At 41.9% G+C, this 23,335-nt stretch overlaps 1 protein-coding gene across 1 annotated transcript in view; it reads right to left on the reverse strand.

Annotated features, from left to right (window-relative positions):
* The window catches only part of DMD (dystrophin), a 3,507,873-nt gene that overhangs the window by 2,300,583 nt on the left and 1,183,955 nt on the right, over positions 1–23,335 (reverse strand). The window contains exons 22-24 of the mRNA XM_073614841.1: positions 15,223–15,435; positions 9,471–9,584; positions 7,860–8,015 (exon numbers count right to left, since the gene is read on the reverse strand). Coding sequence (XP_073470942.1) covers positions 7,860–8,015; positions 9,471–9,584; positions 15,223–15,435 — 483 coding nt within the window. The remainder of the gene's footprint in view (positions 1–7,859; positions 8,016–9,470; positions 9,585–15,222; positions 15,436–23,335) is intronic.

The raw sequence follows: 23,335 nt of genomic DNA on the forward strand, positions 1-23,335 counted from the left end.
GCCGACACCTGGCCTTTGATAGTACTCAGGGCCAGCTTCATTTCTAATCCCATCTGTAGGAATTCAAGGATCCTACCTATCACATATTTCTTGGGGTGCCAACCCCCGGATTCACACCAGGAGACATATGCCTTCCAGACTCTATAGTATATGACTCTGGAGGCCGGCTTCCTAGCATTAACCAAAGTAGAAACTATTGAAGCTGACAGCCCACGATCTTTCAGAATGTGGGTCTCAATAGCCAAATCGTTAAATTTAGCGTTTGTAAGGTAGGATGGAATACCGGACCTTGCGAGAGAAGGTCTGGCCACAGTAGTACAGGCTAAGGGTCCCCTACCACCATCTTTATGATCTCAGCAAACCAAGATCTCCTGCGCCCTGCTGGGGCCACAAGAATCACTTCCTTTCCTTCTTGCTTGATCCTGCGAAGAAGGCGCAGAAGCAGCAGAAAAGGAGGGAATGCATAGATCAGTGAAACCTGATCCCATGGAAAAACCAAGGCATCTGTATCCGTATGCCAACGGATCCCTTGTCCTTGACACAAAGTTGTTGATCTTGTTGTTGAGCCTGGACACAAACAGATCCACATCCGGAACGCCCCATCTTTGACATATTGACAGAAAGATGTCGGGGTGAAGGGACCCATTCTCCCGGAAACAATTGTTGGCGACTCAAGTAGTCTGCCTGCCAGTTCTTTATTCCTGGAATGAAAATTGCTTATAGGCAAAGAATGTTCTTTTCTGCCCAAGATAGAATATGAATAACCTCTCTCTGGGCTGCACGACTTCTCGTGCCCCCTTGGTTATTGATATAGGCCACTGCTGTGGCATTGTCGAATTGGATCCTGACAGGACAATTCCGTAGTGTGAGCATCCAGGCCTCTAGGGCCAGGCGTACTGCCCGAGTCTCTAGAATATTGATGGGCAAGGTCCTCTCTGATTTGGACCATTTCTCTTGGACAGACACTTCTTCCAGGACTGCTCCTCATCCCAGAAGGCTGGCATCTGTTGTTACCACCTTCCAGGTGACTGGTAAAAAGGATTTTCCTTTTTGAAGATTCCTGGATATCAACCAGCAATTGAGGCTCTGATGCACTTCGGGGGATAAACGCATTGGGAAGTCCAGAGCTTGGACCTTCTTGTTCCAAGTTGACAAAGCTTGTTTTGCAGCAGACTTGAATGAAACTGCGCATAAGGAATGGCCTTAAAAGAAGCCACCATCTTTCCCAATAACGTCATGCAAAGTCAAATAGAAGGACTCTTCTTTGTTTTGACCAACTGAATCAGTTCCTTTATGGAACCGATCCTTTCCTGGGGCAAAAACACCTTCTTCTGAACTGTATCTATGATCAGCCCCAAGTACTGCAATCTCCTTGATGGTTTTAAGGAGGATTTCTCTAGGTTGAGAATCCAACCTAGGTATTCTAGGTAGCTGACTGCGGTGAACAAACTTTGGTTTAAGCAGGTTACCGACTGATCTATCAAGAGTAGATCATCTAAGTAGGCTAGTATCGCTATACCTTGAGGCCTTAACCTGGCTAAAGGAGGAGCCAGGACCTTTGTAAACACTCAAGGTGCAGTAGCTAGACCGAAAGGCAGAGCTACAAACTGAAAATGAAGATTTTTTACCTCGAAGCATAGAAATTTCTGGTGAGCAGGGAAAATTGGCACATGGAGATATGCATCCTTGATGTCGATTGACGCCAGGAATTCTCCCCCTTATAGGATGGAGACTACTGATCGGTTTGACTCCATGCGAAAGGAACGTATATTTAAAAACTGGTTTAGATCTTTGAGATCTAAAATGGGTCTGACATCCCCGTTTGGTTTTGGAACCGTAAACAGGTTTGAATAAAACCCTAATCCTTGCTCTTCCAAGGGGACCACCAATATCATTCTTTGAGACAAGAGATGATCCAAAGCTAGAAAGAGAGACTTAATATTCACTGGATCTCTGGGAATGTTTGATCTGAGAAAATGAGGAGACAGGAATTCTCAGAACTCTAGAGAAATTGAGGAAGCCACCCATCTGTATTGACATTGTTCTTGCCAGACCCTTGAAAACTGTAAAAGCCTTCTTCCCACTCGGCCGAGGGGGGGCACCCCTTCATAAGGAGGTTTTAATATTTTGTTTTGTGGGTTTCCTTCCCTAGGTCCTCTTTTGGCCCTGGGGCTGACGCTGAGGTTTACCTCTTGAACCTGATGGTGGAGGCCGTCATGACTGCCTGGAAGCTGATGCCCTTGGCACTGGAGAAGAAGCATGTTTAAAAGAAAAATTCTTAAACTTCTTCTTAACCGGTAACAGGGAACTTTTCCCATTAGAAATTCTTTGGATTTACTTATCAAGATCATCTCCAAATAACCATTCACCATGAAATGGGAAACTGGCCAAGAGCTTTTTGCATGGCGCTTCGGCTGACCAATTTTTCATAGGATTCTACGCACATGTACCAGCCCTAGCATGAGCCGTGAGGCCTGGAGAATAGAATCTTCATAGCGTCTACTGTAAAACACAACGCTTCTGATATACCACCCAAATCCTGGGCCTGCTGCTCAGGAATAACCTTGAGTGTCTCTATAAACTGGTCCTTTAAAGACTAAGATACTCCGATCGCTGCCAGCGCAGGCTGAACGACTGAACCTGCAAGCGAAATATAGTTTTTAAAAAGGAATTCAAACTTCTTATCTGTTGGATCCTTTAGCATATGAGCATTGTCTACTGGACAAGTCAGGTTTTTGTTTACAGAGGATATAGCTGCGTCAATTGCTGAAATTCCCCATTTCTTATAGAACACTTCCTCCATAGGATAAAGTATTAAAAACTTTTTTGGAGGAAAAAACTGTTTATCTGGGTTCTCCCACTCAGAATACATTAGCTTTCTTAGCCATGAATGGATAGGAAAGGCATGATTGGGGAGGCTTTAGTGAACCCAAACCAGAGGTGGGCTCATCGACTGACTGCATTACTGGCAGTAAAAATGTGGAGCGGACCAATTAAGTGAGAGATTGTACCGACAATCTTTCCTGCGAACCTGATCCTTTCATATTAGGTTCTTTGGAAGAGGAGACATCAGCCTCTTCTTGGTCCTTTGAGAAAAAATTTGTCATCTCTTGCCCCTTGTTCCTCAGCATGAGGGTCCTGAGCAATGGATGGGGATCTGCTACACTAATGCCCCGTACACACAGTCGGACATTGATCGGACATTCAGACAACAAAATCCTAGGATTTTTTTCTGACGGATGTTGGCTCAAACTTGGCTTGCATACACACGGTCACACAAATTTGTCAGAAAATCCGGTCGTTCTGAACACGGAGGCGTAAAACACTTATGTCGGGACTCTAAATGGGGCAGTAGCCAATAGCTTTCATCTCTTTATTTATTCTGAGCATGCGTGGCACTTTGTGCGTCGGATTTGTGTACACACGAACGGAAATTCCGACAACGGATTTTGTTGTCGGAAAATTTTATAGGCTGCTCTCAAACTTTGTGTGTCCAATGGAACATGTGTGATGGAGCCCACACACGGTCGGAATTTCCGACAACAAGGTCCTATCACACATTTTCCGTCGGAAAATCTGACCATGTGTACGGGGCATTAGTCCCACTCTGAGATGCAATTAAAGCATCAATTTTTAGCTCCAAACTTAAAATGGTTGAAGAAAAAAACCTCCTTATATATACACAGGGACTGCAGTGTTAGGAGCAGCTGCAACACTCTTGATGGCTCACTCTGACCAGCCATATTACTCTCAGGGGAGAATGCCATCTCTTTTGAGATGATTCTAGGCTTCTGTGTGACTATAGTCCTTCTAGAGCCCTTTTTTGAGGTGTTTTTAACCCCCCTTCCCACCATAGCCTGATGCACAAAGCAGAGGTCTTACCAGAAGGAATGCATCCACTGCTTGAGCAACAGTCCAGCTCTGCTTCTGCTATTAATGCTCAGCCTGATGCAGTAGTAAATGTATCAAAAGAAATGCCTGTGTTACCAAAAACCTCTTGCATGCCACCTTTGCTCTTGTGTACCTCCGCAGCTTGCAACAGTAACAATGGTGCCTTTTAAAACACACCTTCCCATGCTGGGCGTTGGAGGACGCCAACGCCGCGCTAGGCCTCACCCCCCGTCATCTACGGCCCTTCCTCTTTCTTTTTAAAAAAGAGTTTTTCCCGCGTGAGCGCAGGCTCCGATCCTTTGGGATCAGCAGGGAGAGAGGCAGTAATGGCGAAGGGGGGGGCCTGGAAGCCATCGAGCACTCCTTCCCCAAGAAGAGGGGAAAAAAAACAGCACAGGGGAGATCTGGTGGGGAGGTAAAACCCTCCAAGACTTACCGGAGGTCTGCTGCCAACCAGAGGAAGAGAAATCTGCTGTTTTCTGGACACATCGTGAGCTCTCTGAGAAGCAAGAGATGGTAAGTGCTCTATACAGCCCCCAGTGGTAACACATAGGCATGACAACATTTATTAAATAAAGGAGACATTCATAAGAAAAATCTTTAAAAATTCCTTAGAAGACTCCACTTACCTTTCCCGCCACAGAGTTTTCTGTAGTAAACCAACAGACCCAAACTTCACCCTTCATGGTGGGTTCTGTTAAACCTTCAGGACCTGGGGATCCTCGGGGAAACCCACAATCCTGGACCTGTAATAGCACCACCACCAGTAAAACTTTATGGCCTCAATACCAAAAAGTACTGGATCCTGGGGTCCAGCTCTCTAAAAGAGAAGCGTTACAGGCAAGACCTCGTTTCTTCAGATACAAGGCCCGGGTACCATTCAATTTGGCCAAAAAGACACTTTGAATGGATCCGGCTGCATGGCTAGCCCCAGCAAGGATTGCTCCAGTGGAGCTCAGAGCAGCACACTGGTACTTGTGACCAACACCTTAGACACTGGCAAAAAAACTGAGGTACTCCCAGTAGCGGGAGGGGTTATATAGGGAGTGCACTTTTTGTCTTAGGGCGTGCATCACCTGAAGGTGGCCTATAACCCACATAGTAAATACTATGGCTCTGTGTCCCGTGATGTACGATAAGAAAGGTGAGTTTCAGGAAGTGCTGAGGTGATTGAGAAGAGGGAAGTGCTGAGGTGAGAGAAAAGAGAGAGAGACAGTTTTTCCACATAGCACTACAGAGAGAGTGCTGACAGATGACTGAAGAGAGGTAAGTGCTGAGATGATTGAAAGAGAGAGAGACAGGTTTTCCACACAGCACTACAGAGAGAGTGCTGACAGAAGATCTGAGGAGGGCTGTCTGAGAAGAGTGAGGAGAGCAGTCTGAGGTACCAGCATTTGATTGAGGGGAGAGACACACGCTGACGCCAGGGATTGCGTGACCCAACAGAGGGAGAGAAAGCCACTTTTCTCTTGAGACTACTGGGAAGAGTTACCGTGAGGAGAGGGGATAGAGGACAGGAGTGGTGAGTTGACGGGACTGCGTGGTGGAACTCCATCTAAGAGCGAGAGAGGGACACTGTCTACCAGCATCTGAGAGAGAGAGAGAGAGAGAGACATGTTTTTCCAGAGACTGCTGCCAAGAGACTGAGGATAAAGGAGCCAGGAACAGTGTCACCCAAGTGGTTCTCCACCGTTCAGCCCAGGGACCCTGCTCAGCAACTCAGTGCCATCTGGCCCAGCAGAGACAACCCACGCACCTCTTTGGGAATCAGGAGACCAACCCAGGTGTCCTGTTGGCCATTTTTCTGATCACCCTGACAGTTCAGCTACCAGCCATCCTGATCGGCCGACAGGAGGTGATCTAGTGCCTTAGAACATTGCCAGGAGCCTGAACCACCATTTGGGACTTCTGTTGTGTCATCACCCTGAGGATTGGTGAGCGGGAGTAAACCCAACATCTTTCTTAGCACAGTACAGAAACTGCAGGCAGACACCTATTACCCTTTCTATTGTCAGAGGATGCTTGTTTGTAGCTGCCACTTTTAGCCATTCTGTTCTTTCAAACCACTACCTAACGGGATTTCCTAGAGGATTACTGTCTCACTTTTGATTGATTAAACCTACACTCTTTACAAAGGGCCCCAATGTTTGCTAGCAGAAGACACTAGTACCCTTCAACTCAGGACCTGTAATGTTATAGAAATGTGCATACTGTACCTGTTAACCCATTTCTTCTTTTTGTATTGTTACTTTCAATGGTGTTTGTGGCCCAGAAGGAGCTGAGAAGTTAATAGACCTTCTCTCCTCCCTCTCAGCGCCTGTGCAATGGACATATAGATTATTATGCTTTGTTTTCTATATTTGCCATTGATAAAATGTTAGAGATTGTAATTTCTATTGTATTGATACTCTGCAGCAAGGTTCAACAGTGCTGTAAGTTTCCAAGTATTCTTTTCGTGTAATATATTCAGCTCATTTATGACTACCAGTTGTTTGTTTCTGGGATCAATCTACAGCCACTATATTGGTATTTTCTTTACTTGCATTCTTGAAAGTGTTTGCAGAAATTTTATATCTAACCAGGTGTGCCAGAGGGGCTGAGGCCCAAAATCACCAAGCTGCTTCTTCGGGGTTGGCGCTACATACATTTCTGGGGGGCGAGCCGTACACAAACTGCATACAGAACACCTCTAGATGGACATATTGCAATGATTTTTTCAGAAAATAACAGCTGCTGCAGATTGAAAAGGAAAGGTAATTTTAATAACATTCAATTACAATATGGCTTGGGTAGCAATTGTAATGTTACCAGCTGAAAATTCCCTGTATGCTCTGCTTGTGATGTACTCTTATTAATCAATTGAAAGCATTTTGTTATACCTATTCAAGTGCAATAAATACTCTTCAATCCTGCCAGAAATCCTATGACTTGAAAACTTCCTCTATGCTTTGCTTGTGTTGCACTCTTATCAAATGCATGGTTTCCAATTATTTTTGTGGATTACAGATTACCTTCCCCTATGTTATCAAGAAAAGGAGTAGAAGAGATGTGTTGTAGTCCTGTTCTAAGGTGACAATGCTGCTCCTTCATAAAGTGAGTGAGAGTTGCTATCGTATAGCAGAAAATTAGTTACTAGTAGAATTACCAGGTAAAAACAAAAAAAAAGGAAAATTATTGCAACTACCACATCTGAACACTAGTAAGCTAAAATATATTAAATAATTTGTTTTTGGGCTTAGATTCTTTTACTTTAATATTGACCAGATACACAAGTATTAAAGCAGCTACCTGGACACATCTGAAACCAAACTGGCTTTATGTTAATATTGTGAAATTGCAATGGATGAAATGCTGAAACTTCCTGTTACCATATGTCAGTATCCTGTTTCCATCTGTCCTACTGCACTCGCACAGAAAAAGAAAAGCAGAGCTTTGCCAATATAAGGACTCATCACTGCATTTACTGGGCTCCACAGCAATAATGTAAGTTCTCACACCACACAGCAAATGGCAAAGAAGGCTTCCTGTATTTTCAGGTCATAGCCTTCAATAGCAAATGAATCACACTCCATTAACTGAAAAATTCCATGTCACTATATTTTTCTGATTGAGTACCTGTCTGAATAAAACTGACTTCAAGGATTATCACAAATCTTTCTACACAGCTCAATTCAAAGAAATAGTTATTTTGATCCTGCAGAGAGAAAGAAAAATGTCTGAAACATTGTGGTGATTTACCATTTTAATCCTTTCCAGAGAAGCATACTAGTGTTATTTTACAATGGTGTTGATGTGAAGGGACTTTTATGCATGTTTACTTAGGACCAAACATTGTTTAAATGTTTAAAAATAAATAACTTAAAACACCCAACAAATGCATTTAATGTGAAATGATGTCTAAACTAATAGCATAATGATATATTCCGTTTATAAATACTGCTGCTCCACAATACAGAGGGTATACATACCTGTTTGCATATGTGATCCCACTGGTCATTGAGATTTTGTAGTTCAGTTTTCAACTTGGGCAAATAATTTGGTTCAGCTTTGATAATCAAATTCTCTCCAACATCATTCACACTGGTTACACTAGGCTGTATTGTTTGGATATCATTTACTAATGCCTGTTAAAAAAAACAGTTACCACATTTAACAAACAATCTCTATTTTTACATGCTCATGAAAGACTACCGTAAGGTGCTCTAGTATCCCACTACTGTAGGGAGGTACCCGGAGCCCAATCCAAAAACTTTGGGTTAGTACCTAATATCCAGTCTCAATATGCTAGGCTTTTTTTTTTTTTTGGTTTTAATTAAACTGTGTTGTATTTTTGAACATAAGATGTCATAACAATGACATGACTATTACATCTGGATATGCAAGCCTATTATATACTATGGGGGATATTTACTAAAACCGATGCACAGAGAATCTGGTGCATCTGTGCATAGTAACCAATCAGCTTCTAACTTCAGCATGTTCAATTAAGCTTTGACAAAAAAAAACCTGGAAGCTGATTGGTTACTGCGCAGAGCTGCACCAGATTCTGTGTGCAGAAGTTTTAGTAAATTTCCCCCTATGTGACCAAAGTTTGTGGACTCCTGAACATCAAATCTATATGGCTTAACTTCCCTGACGGTATTCCCGAGTGTGGCTCGGGGTGGATTTTCAGCACCAAAAGCGGTAACCCCAAGCCACACTCGGGATCACATTGCAGGATCCAGGTACAGACAAAGGACATTAAGGAGGTTAAAGGACAAAAGACAGGTTAAAGGACATTCTGATTCAAAACCATAGACATTACTATAGATTTGGACCATTTGCAACAGTTTGTACCCAACTAGCCATAAAGCATTTGCAAGAATTTGTCAGGAACTGGTGTGAGATGTGAAAACTAGGCCCTTAATTAGCATTTCCAATTTATCCCAAACATGTTTAATAGGGTTGAGGTAAAGGTTTTTGGCAGGCCACCGGAGTTGGCTTTGTGCACAGGGTGACAGTCATGCAGGAACAGAAAAGGCCTTCCTTGTAGCAAGACTGAAAACACAGATGTCTAAACTGTCTTAGTATGTAGCAGCATTAGCAGTGTTATTTATTGGAAACAGCTAACCTCCACAACTTAGGATGGTTTCTATGTACTTTTGACCATATAGCATAGATGTGATGGCCAGGTGTCCATAAACTTTTTACCACATAATGTAGTTAAAAAAACATAAAGGAATGAAACCAGCAACAAAGACTGTATATTTTAAGAAGACAGCAGCCTTAAAGTGATACTAAATTATATCCTTAGTGTATAAAAATGATCCATACGTACCCACTACCTTATGGCCCTGTAATCCATTGAGTACAAATGTAGCCACCCTCTAGCAGGAAGTTTGATCACAGCAGCAAAAAAGGCAATTTAGTGATTTGGAGGAGGCTGAGAGCAATAGAAGGTACTTTTTTGAGCTAGGAATATATACTTGACTAGAATTTAGTGTCACTTTAACTTTGAGTTTAAACTTAGGACAATATTATTTGCAGTCCCAAAAGGCTCCCATATCACATGTTGCTTTTCCAGGGAATGTTATACTTACACTACATTGTTCTAGTTGTTTTTCAAGTGCTTCTAAATCCCCAAGGGCTGGCCATTCTTCATTGAGGAAAACATTCACTTCAGCCATCCATTTGTTTAATGTTTTGATATCATTCTGTTTTGGTAAAAGAGGTAAATACATGCTTATAGTGTTTCTGCCTTCAATGGACAGTATTAATTTAGTCTTCTCCTTTACATATATCTTTATGTAATTGCAATGCAGAGCAAAACAACAGGTTATGCTACCCCTACCCCCCTCCCAATCCAAGGACATAAAAAATGTAATCATCAATTCTCATTATTCAGTCATAGCTAATGACCAATAATGATAGCCATTGTCATCAACAATGGCATCCACTCTCTTTGGCAGTCAACCTCTCTGCAGTAAATATATAATTGTGTGGTTTCAATTGTTTGTAACAAATATAAAAACACAGAAAAAAAACATCCCAAAAATCGATTTGACATTTTAAGCAAGCTCATATGCATCTGTAAATTGGTTCTGGTGGTCTTTAGCCAGTTGCAGCCTCTGGGCATACTAGACATGCCCAAAACATGTCATCATTGTACACAGGGCGTGTCCAGTACGTCCAGTCTTTCTGCCCTGCTGCTGGGATCCCTTCCTATCTCAGTACCCAGCAATTCAGCTCTGATTAATTACAGCTGCATTGCCAAATACTCAGAGAAGGTTGGCAGCAGAAGCTGTAAAAAGAAAAGCAGTTTGACAATGTTTATCAACAACAACACAGAAAGTTACTTTGAAACATTGTATTATTTGTAACATTCTGTGTATTTTCATCTACAGATCAAAGGAATGAACTTTGATCTGCAGATGAAGATAGTTAAAACAACCTTGGCAATTAAAAAAAAAAAAAAAACATTTTTGTTCTAATTAAATGTTCCTCTGTTGAACCCTTTATTAACCCCTCAGTTTGCTCTAATCAGCACTAATTAACACCTAATTAACTCAGCACTAATTAACTTTCTCCATTCAATTGTAATTTTCCTGGTGATTTTTTCTTCTATTTTATTAACTAATAGTTAAACTTTTTTCTGTTTTTGTTTGTTCATTTATTAATATTTTTACACCTTTTACATATATTTACACAGCACACTGAAAAAAGTGCAACATTTAAAAAAATCCACTTTACTTCATTTGTAAATAACTTTGCAATGCTTTGTACCAAAATCATAATTTTAGTGTTGTTTTAAACAGGACAAATTACAGAATAAAATGCATACTTTTTATGTGCAGTAACACTATTTATGTTTAAACTGACACTGTTCAAAAAAACAAAAATGTCTTTTGTTTCGCTTTATTAGGTTTAATTGTCTAAGGAAAAAAATGTATTGTTGCAGGACAATATTCACAAAAAAAAGCATTGTTTGTCCTTAAAAAACAAAGTATGTGTCACGTTGTTATCTTAAGTAATGACAAAGTTATCACCGAATAAACAGGCTCATAGCAGAAAGCTAAAAATTGCTCTGGTCCATAAGGGGTAAACAGGTGTGAGAGCTGAAGTGGCTAAAAATCATAGATGAAAAAAGAAAATCATGGATAATGGATCACAAGTTTAAACATTATTGCCAAGGCTGCTCTGAGGAAAGGACAAAGAAAGGGGCTTCCTTAAAAAAAAACACCTCTGTTTGTTTTAATGACCAATTGTCACCAAGAAAAATTGAGGAGAAATTCCAAATTGTACAATGTCAGATGAGAGGAAAACTTCCACTGGAGACATCTGTTCCTGTGACAACTCTCTAAGATGGGAATGCCATACCTGGAATTCTTCTTTAATGCAGTTTCACATAACATTATAAATATATAAATCTATATTTAAATATATGATCCCCATTGAAAACGTCACCTATGACAAAACGCGCCTGGGAGAGCATTTACTGACGTCACCACGTTGTTTAGAGGAGGACTGGCTCCTGTGTTTGCCGGCTGGCATTTGTTTTTATATGTGATTTCTATCTACCAACATGTAAGTGCAATACATTTTTTTGTAATAAATGTTTAAGACTGTATCACGCTATTGTCAGTTTTTCTTTCTTCTGAGCCCATCCTGAGTATACCATTGAAGTATGGCTACGAACTCTGTGAGATGCCTAGGGTGGTTTTCAGCTATAAGGTCCAGTCCCTGTGTGTTTCCAGTGGTCAACATTGTAAGCTAAAGGCTGTGGCTGGGTTACAGCCAAACACCCTTTCTGCTTGCTATCTGGTAAGCAGGCTTATGATACTGTGGTCAGGCACACTTTTCTGTGTGTGGAGTCACTGTGGTGTCATTGGAGGACTGATTTATATGGACTATTGGTCTATTAATATTAATACACATACTTTATATTGGCGCAGCTCTCCCCTCCATTTTTCCTGTTCATTTATATGTGTATCCCACATTTGAGCTGCTGCCTGTGTTGCTTTTTATTATTCATCATTTTTAGTCTAGTGCAGTTTTTCCTTTTTCTATATTTAAATATAAACCTGGTAAATACCCTTTATGTGCTGCTGCTCTTGCTGTTACTGTGCTCTTATTTCCTCCTCTTCAGGACAGGAGGTCAAAGAGAGAAAGGTTTGTGGCTGGATATTCATAGAGCACAGTAACAGCAAGAACAGCAGCACATAAAGGGTATTTACCAGGCTTAGCCATATAATGTCCTGTCAAACTGAATTTAAGAAGAATTCCAGGTATGGCATTTTTAACATAGTTACTTTGGTCCAGCATGGACCACATTGGGATGCATATACCATAACTGTGGGATCCCTATAGAAGCTGGAAATCACTATTGTAGACACCACTACTCAAGTGATATCCACTTGATTTTGGGTCCAGTGCCATGTGGCTGCCCTGCTGCATTGTGAACACAGGAGGATGGTCTTGGCACAGGCTCCATTCAAAGAAAGATTTGCATTGGAATGCATTGTGTTTTCTGATTGGACAAGGTGGAGAGGTGGGGCGGTGACGTCAAGCTCTCCACCTTGTCCAATGTAACCATATAAAAACATGCCATACCTGGAATTCTGCTTTAAAGTGCATCTATGGTCAAAATGTAATATCATATATTAATTTCCATTAATACTAGCCTACTCCTATTATTCTGAATAATATTGAAATTTGAAAACACACCTTGTGAAGATCCCCACACAATTACTTCCTTTAACCTCCCTGGCAGTATTCCCGAGTGGCTCGGGGTGAATTTTCACTACCAAAATCGGTAACCCCAAACCACACTCGGGATTGCATCGCAGGATCCAGGGAAAGTTACTTACCCTGTCCCCAAGATCCTGTGATGTCTGCCCTCTGTGTGTACAGGCTGTGTCCTTCGTTCGATCTATCACAGTGCCAGGCTCCGTTCCCTACAAGCATTGCAACGCCCGGGACGGAGCCCAGCGCCAAATTGAAAAAGTTAAAAGCACAATACACATACAGTACATTGTAATCTTACAGATTACATTACTGTATCAAATAATTTCACCTCCCTTTTGTCCCTAATGTTTTGTCCAGTGCCCTGCATTCAGTTTTACATTATAAATACTGTTCTTTCTGCCTGTAAACTTGAGAACGTCTATAGCAACCAAAAAGTCTCCCTATGTCAAAAGCAGTTTTAGACCGCTTGAAAACAGTGATAGTAAATTAGAATGACTTGCAGAATTGAGTGATAGTGACTTGAGGGGATATTAGTCATCAAACACTGAAAGTAATGACAGCGACAATTCTGCAACTGAGCAAATTTCAGTGTTTTTGATGTGATTACATTATTGAATACATTGTATTATTATTATAGTACTATTATATGTTATAATTATTTATAGTTATTTATTATATTATAATTTATGATTTTGTGTTTCAAACTTTATCATACCCGGGATGTCTACTAGACTCTTGTTTGGACAGAATTAACCACTTAAGGACCGAGCATTTTTTTTAGATGCATTGTTTACAAGTTAAAATTGTTTTTTTTTGCTAGAAAATTACTTAGAACCCCCAAACATTATACATTTTTTTTCTAATACCCTAGAGAATAAAATGGTGCTCGTTGCAATACTTTCTGTCACACCGTTTTTGCGCAGCGGTCTTACAGGCGCACTTTTTTTGGAAGAAATACACTTTTTGGAATTAAAAAATAAGACAACAGTAAAGTTAACCCAATTTTTTTTAATATTGTGAAAGATAATGTTATGCTGAGTAAATTGATACCCAACATGTCAAGCTTCAAAATTGCGCCTGCTCGTGGAATGGTGACAAACTTTTACCCTTCAAAAATCTCCATAGGTAACATTTAAAAAATTCTACATGTTGCATGTTTTGAGTTAAAGAGGAGGTCTAGAGCTAGAATTATTGCTCTTGCTCTACCGATCGCGGTGATACCTCACATGTGTGGTTTGAACACCGTTTTCATTTGCAGGCGCTACTCATGTATGCGTTCGCTTCTGCACGTGAGCTCAGCAGGACCGGGCACGTTTAAATTTTTTTTTTTCTTATTTATGTTACCTTTTATATTTTTATTTTTACACTGTTTTTTTTTTATTAAATTGTGTCACTTTTATTCCTATTACAAGGAATGTAAACATCCCTTCTAACAGAAAAAAAGCATGACAGGACCTCTTAAATATGAGATCTGGGGTCAAAAAGACCTCAGGTATCATATTTACACTAAAATGCAATAAAAAAATTGTCATTTAAAAAAATAATTAATAAAAATGGCCCTTTAAGAGCTATGGGCGGAACTGACGTTTTGACGTTGCTTCCACCCTGCAATGTCATGGAGACGGGTGGGGGCCATCTTCCCCTCACTCGTCTCCATGCCAAGGAAGGAGGAACATCCGATCACCTCCGCTCCTGACGACAGCACCGGTAAGCGTCGGAGGGCACCAGAGCGCGGCAGGAGGGGGGGTGCCCCTCTCCCGCCGCCGATAAAAGTGATCTTGCGGCCAATCCGCTGCAGAGACCACTTTTATCCTGAAGCGGACCCCCGGCCGAACAAGAAGATTCTGGGGTTATGGCAGCTAGCTGCTGCCATAGTAACGATATTCCCCTTCAAAGTTAGGATGTATATCGGCGTGCGGCAGTCCGGAAGTGGTTAAGTGTGTTATTCCTAAGAATTACAGGCCTACAATATAAAACGCCAAATTTCTATGCAAAACAGTGTACCATTTTCAGCATCAAAAATGTGACATTATCATACCGCCAGGGAGGTTTATTCTGTGACATATTTACTATGCCCCATAAGTAGTCACTGCTGTGTCACATATTTCACAAAGCCTGCCTTCTGAACTATAGAGGCACAGAGAAGGAGTTTCAGGGGAAAAAGTCAGTACATGAATCACAGCTTGCAGGCAGCACGGTACCATGGAATTTGTAGTCCTTAGAAATCAAATGTAATTTTGATGAAGATGAAGAAAGAGATGACCAGCAGACAGGCAGCACTCATAACATGAAAGGAGACTTATCAAGTAAATTTACAGTATATTGGATTGTCAAATATAACTTTTATGTGTATTACAATGCTGTTGAAAAAATTAAAGTCTATTCTGTGATCATAGAAATCCTTTAGGTATTGTGTTAGTGAATAATGGTATCAATATTGTGAAGGTGTATGTTTACATCTCCAATAGCCAGCTGAGAAAAATTAAACATATCATAACTATAGATGACACCACTTTCCTTCACACTGTAGAGCAATTTTGAAACTGTATAAAAAAATATGTAGTAAACAGACAAAATAAGAAAGGGTAACAAAGTTCACAAGAGTACCTGAAACTGTCTATGTTTATTTAGTAACTCTTCTGATTTTTGGCATTGTCCTGCTAGCTGATTTGATAATGACTTCCAACGGCTCTGGGCTTGATCAATTTCTGTCCTATATTTTTGTTTGACATCAGCAGGTGCTTTGCTAGATAACTCCACTGCAGTTTTGCTGAGATAATTCATATCAGCCTGATGCTCCTGCAGGGAACTTTGTAAGGCCTGTTTAAAATAAAGATAGATAATCATACAGAGATTTATTTATAGTAACATGCTACAAAATGCTTTTACCGTTTACTACGAATAAAAAAATGAATGTAAAGTCAGAGAATTTTTTTTTTCATTTTGGATAGAGTAAGGGAAGTTTATGACCCCTGCCAGATTTTTTTGGCTATCTGTGTATCTTTGGAGAGGAAAGTCTCCAGAAAGGGAAAGGAATTTCTCTAAAATTAGGGAATTCTTGGTTGTCACCAGGTTAACCAGAACTAGTGTCCCCATCAGAATAGTTCTCCTCTATTTCTGTTCTGGCAACAACCCAAAATTAGGTTATTTCTTTTACTTTCACTCAAGGTGAGAACAGTAAACAGGACAAATAGGGGCAATAAAAACCTAGCAGGTGTTCTAATACCCCTTCACTTTATTCAAAATTTTAAAAAATGCCCTTAGTTATACTTTAGGTAATCAACAAATTACTCTATGTTGTACTGTAACACTTTTCTTTAGTTAGGAGGTTCCGCTAATAGACAAATGTTGTCACATTTTTTTTCTTTAACAAAGTAAGAATCCCTTTTATAAACATCTATATGTATTTAAAAGAAGTGTGACATGCTGAGGACACAGATGTGACAGTGCAGTGGCATTTCAATTAGGACGAATCAGCAGGAATCCTGGCAAAAATACAACATATTCTGTACAGTATATCGATACATATTATATATATATATATATATATATATATATATATATATATATATATATATATCTGTTGAATGTTTTGCACCTAATTCAGGCCAAAAACAACTCATTGCCATCTTTTTGGCTCATTTCATTCTCATGGTTCCCTGCAGTAGTACACCTTTTTCTCATTCATTGGGGTGGATTTACTAAATGCAAATAGACTGTGCACTGTCCCTAGAGCTTATTAAATGTGGTAAAGCACTGCTGATTTCCATCATCCAATCATGTGCAAGCAAACATGCTGTGTTTTTATTATCCTTGCACCTGATTGGGTATTCTTTACAAATTGAAGCTTTACCACATATGCTAAGGAACCAGGGGCGGATCCAGGGAGGGGGCAACGGGGCAATTGCCCCCTCCGAGAAATGCGGGTTACTGTGAGAGCAGGGAGTGAGAGAGAGCTCGCCGGCGGGCGGCTTCATGAGTGAGAGAGCCGCCGGGCGGCTCCGTGAGTGAAAGAGCCGCCAGGCGGCTCCGTGAGTGAAGGAGGAGCCGGGCGCTCCGTGAGTGAAGGAGGAGTCGGGCGGCTCTGTGAGTGAAGGAGGAGCCGGGCGGCTCCGTGACTGAGAGAGCCGCTGAGCGGCTCCGTGAGTGAAGGAGGAGCCGGGCGGCTCCGTGAGTGAAGCAGGAGCCGAGCGGCTCCGTGACTGAGAGAGCCACTAGGCGGCTCCGTGAGTGAGGGAGCCGCCGGGCGGCTCCATAGGTGAGAGAGAGCCGCCGCTGACTGACATGTGCCGCTCAATGTGTTTGTGGGCGGGCTGCTGCTTGCTGGCCAATCAGGGAGCCGGCGGGCGGGGGAGCAGAGAGATGACATCATCTCTCACCGCCCGGCGCCCGCCCTGCATCCCTGCAGTTCAACTTCCCCTCCTCCATGCAGGCAGCTGCGGCAGCAGAGAGATTACATCATCTCTCTGCTGCCTGTCTCTGGGACACAAGAGACCACCTTAGCAGGTGGCAAGTGACAGGCAACGTGGCAAGTGACAATCCGCAACATGTGACAGGCGACGTGGCAAGTGACAATCTTCATCTGGTGACAGGTGACGTGGCAAGTGACAATCCGCAACATGTGGCAGGCGACGTGGCAAGTGACATGGCAAGTGACAATCCGCAACGTGGCAGGCGACGTGGCAAGTGACAATCCGCAACGTGGCAGGCGACGTGGCAAGTGACAATCTGCATCTGGTGACAGGTGACGTGGCAAGTGACAATCCGCAACGTGGCAGGCGACGTGGCAAGTGACAATCTGCATCTGGTGACAGGTGACGTGGCAAGTGACAATCCGCAACATGTGGCAGGCGACGTGGCAAGTGACAATCTGCATCTGGTGACAGGTGACATGGCAAGTGACACACTTGGGGCTCCCACTGATTCTGCATTATGGTGAGTTAAACTATTTAATTTGTTATAACAATGTAATTATAGTAATAACGTGCTTCAATCATCCTGACACCATAACAACCATGGTGCCGTGATGATTGAAGCACCAACACCAGCCATTTCCCCGATAGATGTACCCCAAAAAATATATTTTCTGGCAGTGCCCCTCCCGAGACTAGACTCTGGATCCGCCCCTGTAAGGAACATGAGTGTAACTACACTTGCAAAATACACAGTCTAGTAAATTAACCCCAGTATATCTTTGCCCATAGGAAGCAAAATAAGATGTAGGCCTAGTAAAAGAAAGAAATGGAGATCTATAGCAAGAGTGTAAAAAAAACCTTTACTTACCTAATTTTAAATTGCCTCCAGACTATGTGCTTTTAGCACGCAAAATCCAATGTATTTTATTGCCTTCATATTTATTTAGACCTGTTTTTGCAGTTTAGGTAAACCTTAATGCCCTGTACACACGATAGGATTTTCCGATGCAAAATGTGTGATAGGACCTTGTTGTTGGAAATTCCGACCGTTTGTAGCCTCCATCACACATTCTCCATAGGAATTTCCGACACACAAAGTTTGAGAGCATGCTATAAAATTTTCCAACAACAAAATCCGTTGTCGGAAATTCCGATTGTGTGTACACAAATCCGACACACAAAGTGCCACGCATGCTCAGAATAAATTAAGAGACGAAAGCTATTGGCTACTGCCCCGTTTATAGTCCCAACGTATGTGTTTTACGTCACCGCGTTCAGACCGATCGGATTTTCCTACAACTTTGTGTGACCGTGTGTATGCAAGACAAGTTTGAGCCAACACCCGTCAGAAAAAACCCATGGATTTTGTTGTCGGAATGTCCGATCAATGTCTGACCGTGTGTACAGGGCATAACACTTAACTTCTTGTATTTTCTCCCTTTTGGTCAATTAAAGGACCATTTTGTTTTATCTATTCCATAAACACAAAAATATCTGTTGATAATGTTAGAAATTTAGGTCTGTCCCATGCTCTTTGCACACTTGCTGTGTTAGCTCAACAAGGGTAATTAGCTCTCCCAGGTTTTATGTTGGACCACAGAACAATTTGTTTTCGCTTTGCAGAGAATAGGGTAAAGGGAAGTTTTGAGAGGGTTAGCAAAGGACAACTTGTGGGGCTGACACTAGGGCAAGTCCACATTAATACTGTGTGTAGTCAGACCTCAACAGGATTTGGGGGTTGAGTGCATTTTTTGCAAATCAACAAGTATTTTTCTGTGCTTGTAAAATCTTTAAAGGGATAAAACATGGGTAAACTATGCATGTACTTCAGAGCTGTACTGCATATGTTTTATTTTTTATTTTTTTATCTTGTGAATTATGCACATGTTTTTAACATGTAACATTTTTAACATGTATAAGTGTGATACAGTTTGTGTGTACAGGTGTTATAAGCGTATAATAAACCCATAGACTTGAAAGTATTATATATTTACAACTAGCAGTAAATAACCTTGAAAACAATTCATCATAGACCTCTGTAGCTGCAGGTACTGTGAAGCAATTTCTACTCAAAATTCACAGCAGAAATATGTTAGTCTTTCAGACGGTACTCTCAGCAGTTCAGCTCACCTTGCTTGCCCTCTCAACAGTGACTAAGCAGCCTTTTAGGCCCCTTTCACACGGGACGGATCCGTGTTGATCCGACCCGTGAACATCCGCTGCTCAGCGGGGATCACTCCGTTTTCCCCAGCTGAGCCGGCGGATGACAGGGCGGGACCCGCACACTGTGCAGGGACCGCCCTGTCAGATCTCCGCTCTCCCCTATGGGGGATCGGAGGAACACGTCTGTCCGTGTTCATCCGATCCGCTCTGCAGACGGATAGAAAAATAGGATTTTCTTCCGTCTGCAGAATCGGACGAGAGCGGAGACGGATGACATCGGGTGTTAGCGGATGTACATCCGCTGACACCCGCTATCCCATAGGGATGCATGTATGTCCGTATTTCATCCGAAAACGGATGGATGAAATACGGACATACGGTCCGCATGTGTGAAAGGGGCCTAAGTCTTCTGATATCTAATATAAACGCAAAGCAGGTGTTCTGGGAGAGAAAGACCTGAGGCACATCAGCTACTCTGTTAACTTTGAGGTTGAATTGTTCCATAATTAGGGATGCACCTCATTTTTCATACTTTTGAAAATGCTCCCGATACCGAAACTGATACTTTGCGGTGCGATTTGCATCAATACACAATAAATGAGCGTAAATCGCACGGCAAAGAATAGCATGCAATTTGAACAGGAATGGGGTGCAATTCCTGTCTGAATCACGTGTGATTTCCCCCACCGCTCTTGTGTGTGTATAAAAAGGGAAAAGCGCCATCTAGTGGGCAGTTTATTAAAAATGTTAGTTATAAAATGTAAAGTTATACTAAAGTCTTCTCTTTTTGTTCAAACACAACAAACAAATCATACTTATCTGCTCTGTGCAGTGGTTTTGCACAAAGCAGCCCCAATCCTCCTCTTCTCATGTCCCTCGCCAGCGCTCCTTGCCCCTCCCTCCTGCAGAGTGCCCCACAGGAAGCAGCTTGCTATGGGGGCACCTGAGCTGCTGCTCTGTGTGCTCATTCAGACACAGAGCTGTGGCTTGGCCCCACCCCCTCTCTATCCTCAATGGCTCACTGACTTTGATTGACAGCAGTGGGTGCTAATGGCACCCGCTGTGTATCTCAGCCAATCAGGAACGAGAGTCTTGGATAGCTTAAGCCTCGTACACACGATTGGATTGTTGGCCAACAGAAGGGCGTGTGCCAGGAACTTGTCTTGCATACAAATGCTACACACTTGTTGGCCAACAAACATGAATGTAGTGACGTACTACGTGGAGTTTCAGCTGTTGAGCTGCACCCTTTGAGCACCTTCTGCTAATGTTGTGTTTGGTGAGCATTGATTCCGAGCATGCGTGTTTGTACTTTGGACTTTTGTGTGATGGACTTGTGTACACATGATAAGAAAATCTGACAACAGACCGTTGTCCGCCGAAAATTTACTAGCCTGTCATCCAACATTTGTTGGCGGAAAGTTGGACAACAATTGTATAAGGCAGCGTACTAACGGTTAGATTTTAGGCAAACAGTCTGTCATCACACAATTCCCTGCCCTCAGGTAAGTATGTTTTAGGAGGGCTGAGGGGGGCTGCTGCACACAGAAGGTGTTTTATCTTAATGCATAGAATGCATTAGGATAAAAAACCTTCTGCTTTTAGAACCACTTTAAGTACAGTTCAAATGCAAAATCTGCATAGGTGTCCCGGTCTCGGATAGCAAATCACGGCCGCTGGAAGTGCTCAAAGGGCTGGAGGAGATGTATAGGCGGCCATCCCCCAAGCTGACGTCACTCCCGTCCTATACCCATGGGGTCCTGGATCTTCTTCTCCAGCCCTGTTAGCACCTCCAGCAGCCATGATGTTCTATCATGGGCTGGACCGGGACACTATGCAGATTTTGCATTTGACCAGACCAGAGTTCTAACATTTTAATAAACTGGATGGCACTGGAAACTAGATGGCACTTTTCCCTTTCTATACACACACACAGGAGCGGTGGGGGAAGTCGCATGCGATGTGGACAGGAATCGCACCACATTCCTGTTCAATTCACATGCGATTCTTTGCAGTGCAATTTGCGTCCATTTATTTTGTATTGACGCAAATCACACTGCAAAGTATAAGTACTCATTATCATAAAGTACTCAACTCATCCTTACCAATAAAAAAAGGTATTGTTGCTACCCTATTCACAATGCTTGGTAAGAATATATAAATACTTAAATTTCCAAAGCTTGAACAATTTTAAGCTTTCAGTGCTCTCATGCTTTGAAAGACAATTACTCAGTCATGCAACACTGTACCCAAACAAAATTTTTATATTTTTTTGAGACAAATAGAGCTTTCTTTTAGTGGTATTTAATCACCACTGTTTTTTTGTATTTTTTGTCATATAAGCAAAATAAGACCAAATATTTTGAAGTAAAAATGTTTTTCTTAGCTTATATAATTTTGCAAATAAGTAATTTTTCTTAATAAATTTAGGCCAAAATGTATATTGCTACATACCCTGATGGACTGCACTGATGGCAGCTGTGACAGCCAGGTACACTGATAGGCTTGCACTGATGGTGGCTGTGATGGGTACACTGATAGGCTACACTAATTGCTGCTGTGACAGGTACACTTTATTTCAAGGCAGTGTTGTGCACAGTAAAGAAGGGGTTAAAACAGTAACTCACTCTTCCCGGATTCTCCTCCTCACGCAGGATTGGTATGAGAGGAGAAGAAGCCAGTTACAGCGAGTTACCAGTCTTTGTTTACACTTTATTGGCTGTGATTGGACATAGCGATCACGTAGTAAAGAGACGCTGTCATTGGCTCTTTACCTTGATTGGTGATGCGCTGTGTCCAAGGTCGCACTGATCATCGCACTGCGTGCCCCTGGGGGAGCTTGAGCGGCAAGACCGGGAGGACATCGTATGATGTCCACCAGGAAAGAGGAAACTGGAACTGGTTAAAAAGGTTGATGTATAGTATACAAAATAGGTATAATTGTATTTTTTACATAGTTACATAGTAAGTAAGGTTGAAAAAAAACACAAGTCCAACCCATGTGTGTGATTATATGTCAGTATTACATTGTATATCCCTGTATGTTGCGGTTGTTCAGGTGCTTATCTAATAGTTTTTTGAAACTATCGATGCTCTCCTCTGAAACTACCTCCTGTGGAAGGGAATTCCACATCCTTGCCACTCTTAGACAATAGGATTTTCCAACAACAAAACCGTGGATTTTTTTCCGAAGGATGTTAGCTCAAACTTGTCTTGCATACACACGGTCTTGTTGTCGGAAAGTTTGAGGACCTGCTTTCAAACATTTGTTGGCGGAAATTCCGCCAACAAATGTTCTATGAAACATACACACAACCGGACTTTCCAACAACAAACTCACATCCAACATTTGTTGTCGGAAAATCCTATTGTGTGTACAGGACACTAGGCTATGTACACACGATAAGATTTTCCGACAACAAAACCGTGGATTTTTTTCCCAAGGATGTTGGCTCAAACTTGTCTTGCATACACACAGTCACACAAATGTTGTCGGAAATTCAGAAACATCAAGAACGCGGTGACGTACGATGAGCCGAGAAAAATGATGTTCAAAAGCCAGTGCGGCTCTTTTGCTTGATTCCGAGCATGCGTGGACTTTTGTGCGTCGGAATTGGGAACACATGCTCGGTAATCCCGACAACAAGTCTTGTTGTCGGAAAATTTGAGAACCTGGCGGAAATTCCGACAACAAATGTTCTATGGAGCATACACACTAACGGACTTTCCAACAACAAGCTCACATCCAACATTTGTTGTTGGAAAATCCTATGGTGTGTACGGCCCATTGCGCTAAAGAACAGTCTACGCAGTTTAAGGTTAAACCACTTTTCTTCTAATTTTAATGAGTGGCCACATGTCTTATTAAACTCCCTAAAGTTTTATCCCTATTGTGGGGTCACCACTATGGTATTTGTAAATTGAAATCATATACCCTCTCAAGCAATATATATGTAGAAAATTCTGAAGCAGGACGGTGTAGGAAGCAGCTAGTCTGTTTCACAGAGAACAAACATACAACCTCAACCAAAACCAAGCATTTAAAGGCACATTAAAGATTGGTGTACTTAATGCACCTATCCCATGTGAGTACCCTGGGCTCCAAGCATTTAAAGGCACATTAAAGATTGGTGTACTTAATG

Source organism: Aquarana catesbeiana, linkage group LG02 (genome assembly GCF_042186555.1).
Source record: "Aquarana catesbeiana isolate 2022-GZ linkage group LG02, ASM4218655v1, whole genome shotgun sequence".
NCBI classification, from domain to species: Eukaryota; Metazoa; Chordata; class Amphibia; order Anura; family Ranidae; genus Aquarana; species Aquarana catesbeiana.